Below are 12,010 nucleotides of genomic sequence, written 5' to 3'. Positions count from 1 at the left end.
TCTGAAGAAGGGTCTCAACCCGAAACGGCACCTATCCCTTTTTTTCCAGAGATGCTGTCTGACCCGCTGAGTTACTCCGCCTTTTTGTGTCTATCTTCCAGAACATTCACTGTTCACTGGGAAGGGCACAGATTGATTGCAGAAAAATTCCCCTCAGCATCCATTGTCAAACAAAACACATAATACTGTCCAGTTTGCAGCCACACTATTCCCAGACCGTGTCTGGATTGTGCGGCCACATGTTATATGATTTCACATTCAGATATAAGATTTTAGATAATTCAGCATAGCCGATGCATACGACCAAGTCACTGTTAATCCCGTGCATCTTAATCTTATGGATCAGCCGAATGTGGGGGAACTTCACCAAACGCCTTACTAAAATCCATGTAGACAATACGCACTGTCCTACCCTCAACAATCACCTTCGTCACCACCTCAAAAAACTCAATCAAGTTAGTAAGACATTACCCGCCGTGCAGAAAGCCATGACGTCTATCCCTAATTAACCCATGCTCTTCCAAATGGGAGTAAATCCTTTCCCCAAAAAAATTCTCCATTAGATTCCCCAGCACAGTCATAAGGCCATAGGTAATCGGAGTAGAATTAGGCCGTTCTGCCTATCAAGCCTACTCCGCCATTCAATCACGGCCGATCTATCTATCTCTTCCAACCGCATTCTCCTGCCTTCTCCCCATTATCCCTGACACCCGGGCTAATCAATAATCTTTCTATCTCTGCCTTAAAAATATCCATTGACTTGGCCCCCCACAGCCGTCTGTGGCATTGGATTCCACAGATTCACCACCCTGCTGCTAAGCTGTTCCTTGCAGTGCAATTCCTTTCACAGTTCAAAATCTTGCTGTCAGCCCATCTCACCTTTCCGACATAGAGTGGCTCTGTTCCAGTGTACTCCTCCACGATGAAGAATTGATTCCACACCCAGCCACGTTTGGCGCGACGATGGTCCACCAGGTTTGCTTCTGTTTGGTCCGTGATCCATCTTGGTTGTCGCGAGGTGTCCTGGGTGGAATTTGTCCCACTGTGACTGAGCATCCACAAAGCCACCGACGTCAGCCACAGTGTGGTGTGGTTGACCATTTTGCCTGGCCACATCTTCACACAGGGAAGTTCAGGTGAGCAGGTACCTGCGCTCTGTGCCCTTCAAAGCGCCTTTCCTCAGATGTCTCATGAATCCTCGGCGTTAATTTTGAAGTCAGATTCTGAACGTGAGCGATGGTTTTCACTTCTGAAGCTGTGACTCCACAGGTTAACACCAACTACCTGGGAAAAACAAGAAACAGAATGAAATGCTACAACTTAACACACAAGAGGAAAGCCGCTTCCAGAGTCCAATTTTATACATTCTTCTCTAAGCAGTCTGAGTCCGACAGAGAATGGGCAAGGTGCTATCAAAAGCACCGACTTTTCTCTTCTAAAGTAAAACGTAAGGACAATCTTATGTTTGAATGATCAATGCTTGAATGCACAATCAATGCCTGAATGCACAAGGTGATGGAATGTTTTTAAACACCCAGCCTCACCCAGTGATATTGCACCTCTTTAAGACATAGTAGCCCAGCGGCAGAGTCCCGGGTTCGATCCTGATCTGTACGGAGTTTGTACGTTCTCCCCGTGACCTGCGTGGGTTTTCTCCGAGATCTTCGGTTTCCTCCCACGCTCTAAAGACGTACAGGCTTGTAGGTTAATTGGCTTGGTATAATATATGAAATTGGGCCTAGTGTGTGTAGGACAGTGTTGATGTGCGGGGATCGCTGGTCTCGTTGAGCAGACTCGTTGGGTCGAAGGGCCTGTTTCCGCGCTGTATCTCTAAACTAAACCAAATTCTTGAAATTAGATCTGAGTTCTCCGTGCATATCTCACACATAGAGTGCTATCAAGCAGCATGCAATGTCTCTGTAAACACAACCTGTTTCGAGTTATACAAGCTTCCAGGGCCCATATCACTGAAGCAGTTTCCAACCAGAGGGCATGGTCTCAATCTTACACGAACCAAGCCTGCAGACCCCTATGTCTCCATCCTACTCACAACAAGCATCACATCCATACTGCCTGTGTCAGCACGTCCCAGCTAATACCCTCCATTTTGGCAAGGCCAGCAGCATAATCAAGGACCTGTCGCACCTTGGCCACTCCCCTCTCCCATCGGGCAAAAGGTACAGAAGTGTGAAAACGCACACCTCCAGATTCAGGGACAGTTTCTTCCCAGCTGTTATCAGGCAACTGAATCATCCTACCACAACCAGAGAGCAGTGCTGAACTACTATCTACCTCTTTGGTGACCCTCAGACTATCCTTGATAGGACTTTGCTGGCTTTACCTTGCACTAAATATTATTCCCTTATCATGTATCTGTACACTGTAAATGGCCCGATAATAATCGTGTATTTGTCTTTCTACTGACAGGATAGCACGCAACAAAAGCTTTCCACTGTCCCTCGGTACACGTGACAATAAACTAAACTAACTGACCAACTAATTTCACAAACAACCATAGAAAAATGTTACACCCTTTCCCCAACCTCAATCAATTCCATGATTCAACACCCATCTGTCAGTGTGCTTCCAAAACTCCGACTGTGATAACTTCTCTTATCGAAACATATAAGATTATTAAGGGGTTGGGCATGTTAGAGGCAGGAAACATGTTCCCAATGTTGGCAGAGTCCAGAACCAGGGGCCACAGTTTACGAATAAGGGGTAGGCCATTTAGAACGGAGATGAGGAAAAACTTTTTCAGTCAGAGAGTTGTGAATCTGTGGAATTCTCTGCCTCAGAAGGCAGTGGAGGCCAATTCTCTGAATGCATTCAAGAGAGAGCTAGATAGAGCTCTTAAGGATAGCGGAGTCAGGGGGTATGGGGAGAAGACAGGAACGGGTACTGATTGAGAAAGATCAGCCATGATCACATTGAATGGCGGTGCTGGCTCGAAGGGCCGAATGGCCTACTCCTGCACCTATTGTCTATTGTCTAATGTCTATTCTCAAGTAGGAAGAAGGGTCTCGACTTGAAACATCACCCATTCCTTCTCTCCAGTGATGCTGCCTGTCCTGCTAGTTACTCCATCATTTTGTGCCTATTTTCTTGATAACTTCTCCTTCCATCCCTATCACCTTCCATCCCCAGCCTATCCCAAGTTACTTCCCCCACAGTGTCCACTATCCACAGTGGCAAGAGCTTTCAGAGGTTGGCTTTTATCTGTGTAATAGGCAGTGGAGGCCAATTCACTGGATGTTTTCAAGAGAGAGTGTTAGATCTAGCTCTCAGGGCTAACGGAATCAAGGGATATGGGGAAAAAGCAGGAACGGGGTACTGATTTTAGATGATCATCCATGACCATATTGAATGGCGTTGCTGGCTCGAGGGGCCGAATGGTCTACTCCTAATTTTCTATGTTTCTATTATAATCTCCAGCTAATTCCATCATGCACAGTGCACTATGTTCCATATGTGGAAAACACCTCTGCTTTAATGCATGGTTTCAAGCATCTACAATTGTTTTTTTCAAGGCACTTTAGATATAGAGAAAGTCATTGAAACCCAACAAAATCATGCCTTTTACATTTGGTTTCTCACTATGTCCTCCATCTATATACTAAAACTCTTGTTTGTTTGTTTGTTTGTTCCTGAACTACAGCCAAAACGGTACACGATAGCGCGACAATTTTGGGCCCACCTTACCAAATCAAGCACATCCTTCCTCAGATATGGGGCCCAAAACTACTCACAATACTCCAAATATAGTCTGACCTGTGCCATATATAAAGCCTTAGCTTTACATTCTTGCTTTTACATTCTCGTCCCCTCGAAATGAATGTTTTCATTGCATTTGCCATCCTTATCGCTAACTCAACCTGCAAATTAACGTTTTGGGAATCCTGCTTCAACACTCCCAAGTCCCATTCCAGCCCCGATTTCTGAATCCTCTCTGCATTTATAAAGTAATCCATGCCTTTATTTCTTCTACGAAAGTGCAAGAATCTACCACAGGCAATGATGGTCCAATGCTATACTGCTATCATTGAGTCCGTCCTCACCTTCTCCATCGTGGTCTGGTTTGGCTCAGCCACCAAGCACGACATCCGGAGGCTGCAGCGCATCGTTCGCACAGCTGAGAAGGTTGTTGGCTGCAACCTTCCCCCCATTGATGAACTGTACACTGCAAGGGCCAGGAAGCGAGCGGGCAAGATCATCTCTGACCCCTCTCACCCTGGCCACAAACTCCTCGAAGCACTTCCCTCTGGAAGGTGACTCCGGACTGTCAAAGCAGCCACAGCCAGACATAAACACAGCATTTTTTCCTTGAGTAGTAGCTCTACTCAACAACCAAAAGTCTGTATCCTCTTTTTGCTCTAGTTTATTTCACTCACATGTTTAAACTATAATATTGTAATATTAATCTTTTAATGTTTTATGCTTTATTCTTAATTGTCTACTGTATGTTCGTGTTGTTACTTGTGAGCGGAGCACCAAGGCACATTCCTTGTATGTGTACATACTTGACCAATAAACTTATTCATTCGAAGGTAAACACAAAATGCTGGAGTAACTCAGCGGGTCAGGCAGCATCTCAGGAGAGAAGGAATGGGTGACGTTTCAGTCTGAAGAAGTGTCTTGACCCGAAACGTCACCCATTCCTTCTCTCCTGAGATGCTGCCTGACCCGTGTAGTTACTCCAGCATTTTGTGTCTACTGTCGATTGAAACCAGCATCTGCAGTCTTTTTTCCTAAACTTATTAGACAATAGACAATAGACAATAGGTGCAGGAGTAGGCCATTCAGCCCTTCGAGCCAGCACCGCCATTCAATGCGATCATGGCTGATCACTATCAATCAGTACCCCGTTCCTGCCTTCTCCCCATACCCCCTCACTCCGCTATCCTTAAGAGCTCTATCCAGCTCTCTCTTGAAAGCATCCAACGAACTGGCCTCCACTGCCTTCTGAGGCAGAGAATTCCACACCTTCACCACCCTCTGACTGAAAAAGTTCTTCCTCATCTCCGTTCTAAATGGCCTACCCCTTATTCTCAAACTGTGGCCCCTTGTTCTGGACTCCCCCAACATTGGGAACATGTTATCTGCCTCTAATGTGTCCAATCCCCTAATTATCTTATATGTTTCAATAAGATCCCCCCTCATCCTTCTAAATTCCAGTGTATACAAGCCCAATCGCTCCAGCCTTTCAACATACGACAGTCCCGCCATTCCGGGAATTAATCTAGTGAACCTACGCTGCACGCCCTCCATAGCAAGAATATCCTTCCTCAAATTTGGAGACCAAAACTGCACACAGTACTCCAGGTGCGGTCTCACCAGGGCCCGGTACAACTGTAGAAGGACCTCTTTGCTCCTATACTCAACTCCTCTTGTTACGAAGGCCAACATTCCATTGGCTTTCTTCACTGCCTGCTGAACCTGCATGCTTCCTTTCATTGACTGATGCACTAGGACACCCAGATCTCGTTGAACTCCCCCTCCTCCTAACTTGACACCATTCAGATAATAATCTGCCTTTCTATTCTTACTTCCAAAGTGAATAACCTCACACTTATCTACATTAAACTGCATCTGCCATGTATCCGCCCACTCACACAACCTGTCCAGGTCACCCTGCAGCCTTATTGCATCTTCCTCACAATTCACACTACCCCCCAACTTAGTATCATCTGCAAATTTGCTAATGGTACTTTTAATCCCTTCGTCTAAGTCATTAATGTATATCGTAAATAGCTGGGGTCCCAGCACCGAACCTTGCGGTACCCCACTGGTCACTGCCTGCCATTCCGAAAGGGACCCATTTATCCCCACTCTTTGCTTTCTGTCTGTTAACCAATTTTCTATCCATGTCAGTACCCTACCCCCAATACCCCCAATACCCTCATTTCATCATTCATTCAAGACCTTGATGTTCTGTATTCCATTTGCTCCTTCTTTGCCCACTCTCCCAACCTGTCCAAGTCCTTCTGCAGCTTCCCAGCTTCCACAACACTATCCATCCCTCCACCCATCTCCATATCACCCACAAACCTGGCCACAAAGCCACCAATAGTATTAATAACTAGAGAGCGGTCACGAGCTACTTTCTATCTCACGGATTTAATCAGACTTTCCTGTACGTTATCTTGCACTAAGCGTTATTCACTTCATCATGTATCTGTGCATTGTAGATGGCTCGATTGTAATCATCATCATATCATCATATATATACAGCCGGAAACAGGCCTTTTCGGCCCACCAAGTCCGTGCCGCCCAGCGATCCCCGTACATTAACACTATCCTACACCCACTATGGACAATTTTTTTTAACATTTACCCAGCCAATTAACCTACATACTTGTACGTCTTTGGAGTGTGGGAGGAAACCGAAGATCTCGGAGAAAACCCACGCAGGTCACGGGGAGAATGTACAAACTCCTTACAGTGCAGCACCCGTAGTCAGGATCGAACCTGAGTCTCCGGCGCTGCATTCGCTGTAAAGCAGCAACTCTACCGCTGCGCTACCATGCCAATCACGTATTGTCTTTCAGCTGACTGGATAGCACGTAACAAAAGCTTTTCACTGTATCTCGGTACGCATGACAATAAACTTTTAACTTCAATTCCATCATCCCGATCATCCAGGATTCTCACTTTAGGCCTAAGGGCTATTTGACCATGGAGATTTTCAGCAAACTTTACTGTGCATGTTAAAAGTAAAACATAATTTAAAAGAGAATGTGATAAATATTTGAAATGAGTGAATATCAAAAACGAATATTGATTTCTCTACCTTCAAGTAACCCTTGCATCCCCCCCTCTCTCCATCCCTCCCCCACCCAAGTCGTACCAGTTTCAAAGTCGTCTTGTTGAGTCTCATTGTCTGTGACTCATTTTCAGCTAAGCCACAGCTAACAACAGTCTGTCTTCTTTATCATCGTTACTTTTTTGCATGTCTTTCATTCATTTGTTTTATATCTCTCGACATTACCATCTATATCTCTCGTTTCCCTTTCCCCTGACTCTCAGTCTGAAGAAGGGTCTCGACCTGAAACGTCTCCTATTCCTTTTCTCCAGAGATGCTGTCTGACCCACTGAGTTACTCCAGCTTTTTAATGTCTATCTTCGGTTTAAACCAACGCCCACAGTTCCTTCCTACACATAAAAAGGAAGTGGGCAAGAACTAAATCTAAATCGAAAAACACTCTAAATCTAAAAAAATCTAAAAATATCTAAAAATCTAAATCTAAAAAAAGATGCAATGGGATTAGGGCTAAGTGTTTTGCGAGAGGATAGTTATCAGCAACAAAATAGTTTCCTTCAGGGCAGTAATTTGTATCATATTTTGACAACTGTGCTTTAGTAAATTAGATATCAGTGCAAGTGGCTGAGAAATGCTGATGTTCAGCTGGGTTTTTTCCTTACCAGGAGAGCTTACAACATCATGGGCAATCTTTTGCTTTGATTCAAGGTATTCTCTGCAGTTGGTGAAATCTTAAGCCCCCAGCCACAGTTATCCCCATGTAGGAGTCTGAACCTAAACCAGAATCCTAGCAGCCAAAGGGAAAAAATGTGGTCCATTCAAAATGGCAGCAATTGGGGAAACCTCAATCAGGGGAAAGAATAAGGGGAGGCCATTTAGGACTGAGATGAGGAAAAACGTTTGCACCCGGAGAGTTGTGAATCTGTGGAATTCTCTGCCGCAGAAGGCAGTTGAGGCCAATTCACTGGACGTTTTCAAGAGAGCGTTAGATAGAGCTCTTAGAGCTAACGGAATCAAGGGATGTGGGGAGAAAGCAGGAACGGGATACTCGAAGGGCCGAATGGCCTACCCCTGCACCTATCTTTCTGTAATTGTGTTGAATGTTAAGTGACACTGAGTCAGCTTCTGGATGAATGAGTTACTAGTCAGGTATGTGAGTTTGTACTCCCATTATTGCAAGTCACATGTAGATGATCAATGAGCGGAAATGTTATAGCTGGTTATGGAGAGGGAATTTTGAGTATTACTCAATGGAATTTCCTTTAATTCTGCTTTTATCACCTTTATTTCCGTCTACAAGACCTGCCCCTCTATGACCGGGGATTTATTATATATTATTTTATTTTTCGAAGACAGACACCAAAAGCTGGAGATAAGACACAAAAAGCTGGAGTAACTCAGCGGGCATGCAGAATCTCATTGAGTTACTCCAGCGTTTTGTGTCTATCTTCGGTTTAAACCAGCATCTGCTGTTCCTTCCCACACAAAAAGCTGGAGTAACTCAGCGGGTCAGGCTGCATCACTGGAGAAAAGGAATAGGTGACGATTTGGGTCGAGACCCTCCTTCAGACTGAGAGTCAGGGGAGAGAGAAACGAGAGGTACAGACAGTACATAGAACAAATGAATGAAAGATATCCAGGAAGCAATGATGATCAAGGAAAGGTGGAGCCCACAATGGTCCATTGTTGGCTGTGGGGTAGGTAATAACGGGTTATACAGAAAGTGAAACTCAACAGGATGACAGTGAAACTAGTAATGATGACTAGGGTGGGGGAGGGACGGAGAGAGAGGGGATGTAGGGGTTACTTTAATTTTGAGAAACATGAGGTGCTGTTCCTCCAATTTGCGCTGGGCCTCACTCTGACAATGGAGGAGGCCCAGGACAGAAAGGTCAGTGTGGGAATGGGAGGGGAGGTTAAAGAGTTTGCCAACCATGAGATCACATCATCCAAGGCGGACTAGGTGAAGGTGTTCGGCGAAACGACTGCCCAGTCTATGCTTGGTCTCGCTGACATACAGAAGTCCACACCTGGACCAGCGGATACAGTAGACAAGGGTGGAGGAGGTGCAAGTGAACCTCTGCCTCACATCATTATGGGAGGAGGTATAGGAACAGGTGTTGGATCTCCTGCGGTTGCAGGGGAAGGTACCTGGGGAGGGATACTGTATCCGCTGTTCCAGGTGTGGACTTCTATACATCGGCGAGACCAAGCGCAGACTGGGCCATTGTTTCATGGAACACCTTCACTCAGTCCGCCTTGGCTTATGTGATCTCATGTTTGCCAAACACTTTAACTCCTCCTCGCATTCCCACACTGACCTTTCTGTCCTGGAAGGTACCTGGGGAGGGGGTGGTTTGGGTTGGGAAGGGGTGAATTAACCAGGGAATTGCAGAGGGAACAGTCTCTGCGGAAGGTGGAAAGGGGTGGGGAGGGGAAGATGTGACCAGTGGTGAGATCTCGGTGGAGGTGGCGAAAATGTCGGTGGATTATGTGCTGTATGCGACGGCTGATGGGGTGAAAAGTGAGGACTAGGAGCACTCCCTGTTGTGACTGGAGGAAGGGGAGGAAGAGCAGAGCTGTGTGTGAGGGACTCACCTATTCATCGATGATAAAAGAGGGGAACCCCCATTCCCTAAAGAACCTCATCTTGGGCGCAGATACGGCGTAGACGGAGGAATTGGAAGTAGGGGACAGAGTCTTTGCAAGGTGGGAAGAAGTGTAGCCTAGATAGATATGGGAGTCAGTAGGTTTATAATAGACGTCAGTCGGTACTCTGCCTCCTGTGATGGAGATGGTGAGATCAAGAAAGGGGCGGGAGGTGTTGGACACAGTTCAAGGGAAGGTAGTCACAAAATGCCGGAGTAACTCAGCGGGTCAGGCAGCATCTCGGGAGAGAAGGAATGGGTGACGTTTCGGGTCGAGACCCTTCTTCAGACCCGCTGAGTTACTCCAGCATTTTGTGTCTACCGTCGATTTTAACCAGCATCTGCAGTTTTCTTTCCCTACACTGGTCCAAGGGAATCTGAGGGCAGGATGGCAATTGGTGGTGAAGTTGATGAAGTCCCTGAGTTCTGCATGAGTGCAGGAGGTAGCACCAATGCAGTCGTCAATTTTTCTATTTTTTAAAATTCCAGTTTTAATGCACTTGTCTTTTATTCTCCCAAGGAATGGGTGATGTTTCGGGTTGAGACCCTTCTTCGGTCTGAAGAAGGGTCTCGACCCGAAACGTCACCCATTCCTTTTCTCCAAGATGCTGCCTGACCTGCTGAGTTACTCCAGCATTTTGTGATACCTTCGATTTGTACCAGCATCTGCAGTTATTTTCCTACACAACTAGTATATAGATGGTGGGTTTTTTTCCCAAGTGAAGTTTTCTTTCCAGAATATTTACAAAACTGTATGTTTAAACTGGGATTCTTGACTGTCACTGACAATTAGATGAGTAATTCAATACCTCTCAGATCCTTTTATCCTGTTATTGAGTGGAGATTATACAGACTGTGAACAAAAATATACCCAACGGAGTCTCGCCATAATCAGGATGTATAGTTGTGAATAGAATTATTCCATTCTAGATTATAAATGGCAAAAAAAATCATGAACTACTAACTCACTTTTAATCTCTTCTATTTAGAGATAAATAAGGTGATTAATTACATAGCTTAGTTTAATTTATAGATGCTGTGTGGAAGCAGGCCCTCCAGCCCATCGAGTCCACGCCGACCAGCGATCCTCGCACATTAACGCTATCCTACACACACCAGGGACAATTTACATTCATACCAAGCCAATTTATTTATTAACCTGTACGTCTTTGAGTGTGGGAGGAAACCGAAAATCTCAGAGAAAACCCACGTGGTCACGGGGAGAACGTACAAACTACGTACAGACAGCGCCCGTAGTCAGGATCGAACCTGAGTCTCCAAATTTGAGGAAGGATATTCTTGCTATTGAGGGCGTGCAGCGTAGGTTCACTAGGTTAATTCCCGGAATGGCGGGACTGTCGTATATTGAAAGACTGGAGCGGCTAGGCTTGTATACACTGGAATTTAGAAGAATGAGAGGGGATCTTATCGAAACATATAAGATTATTAAGGGGTTGGACACGTTAGAGGCAGGAAATGTTCCCAATGTTGGGGGAGTCCAGAACCAGGGGCCACAGTTTAAGAATAAGAGGTAGGCCATTTAGAACGGAGATGAGGAAAAACTTTTTCAGTCAGAGAGTTGTAAATCTGTGGAATTCACTGCCTCAGAAGGCAGTGGAGGCCAAGTCTCCGAATGCATTCAAGATAGAGCTAGATAGAGCTCTTAAGGATAGCAGAGTCAGGGGGTATGGGGAGAAGGCAGGAACGGGGTACTGATTGAGAATGATCAGCCATGATCACATTGAATGGTGGTGCTGGCTCGAAGGACTGAATGGCCTCCTCCTGCACCTATTGTCTATTGTCTATTGTCTATTGTCTCTGGCGCTGTAAGCGCTGTAGGGCAACAACTCTACCACTGCGCCACCGTGCCACCCACAACTGCTAACATGAACTGCTAACTCAGTTTTAATCTCGCCTATTTTGAGATAAGTTGGTGATTCATTACTTGAATAATCTTAATGTACTGTTAAATCAAAGTAAAAATGGGTAGGAGGCCTTCCTCAGTGCTGTCCACTGACCAGTAAACAGGCCACTGGTCTCAGCAGAAATAAAGGATGAAAGGAAGGTGCATTGGAATAAACTAGCTTCCCATTTCCCCCACACTGAAGGTCTTGTTTCCACGCTGTATGACTCTAAGACTCTATGTCTCTAAGTTTATGACTGAAGTTTATTAACATATCAAAGGTATTTATTCACAAAATGCTGGAGTAACTCAGCAGGTCAGGCAGCATCTCCCGAGATGCTGCCTGACCTGCTGAGTTACTCCAGCATTTTGTGAATAAATACCTTCGATTTGTACCAGCATCTGCAGTTATTTTCTTATATTAACATATCCCACTGTTGTTCACATTCAATGAAAGCATTGTCCAAATAACCAGCTGACAGCAAGGCAAAGGCCATTATTTTTTCCCATTCCCACACTGACCTTTCTGTCCTGGGCCTCCTCCATTGCCTGAGTGAGGCCACAACCAAATTGGAGGAACAGCACCTCGTCTTTGGCTTGGGTAGATTACAACCCAGCGGTATGAGCATGGAACTGTCCAACTTCAGGTAACGTATATAAACACTCCCCTCCCCTCTTCTCCCTTCATCCATTAAAAGC

The 12,010-nt window shown here is 45.4% G+C and overlaps 1 protein-coding gene across 1 annotated transcript in view; it reads right to left on the bottom strand.

The window, feature by feature from the left end:
• cdh22 (cadherin 22) overlaps window positions 1–12,010 on the bottom strand; it is an 882,037-nt gene that overhangs the window by 706,941 nt on the left and 163,086 nt on the right. Inside the window, exon 2 of the mRNA XM_078418609.1 lies at window positions 880–1,284. Coding sequence (XP_078274735.1) covers window positions 880–1,116 — 237 coding nt within the window. The 5' untranslated portion in view covers window positions 1,117–1,284. The remainder of the gene's footprint in view (window positions 1–879; window positions 1,285–12,010) is intronic.

The sequence above is a fragment of the Rhinoraja longicauda genome, chromosome 22 (genome assembly GCF_053455715.1).
Source record: "Rhinoraja longicauda isolate Sanriku21f chromosome 22, sRhiLon1.1, whole genome shotgun sequence".
NCBI lineage: Eukaryota > Metazoa > Chordata > Chondrichthyes > Rajiformes > Arhynchobatidae > Rhinoraja > Rhinoraja longicauda.
Note: the sequence above shows the minus strand (reverse complement) of the source record. Positions and strands in the feature narration are given on the sequence as shown.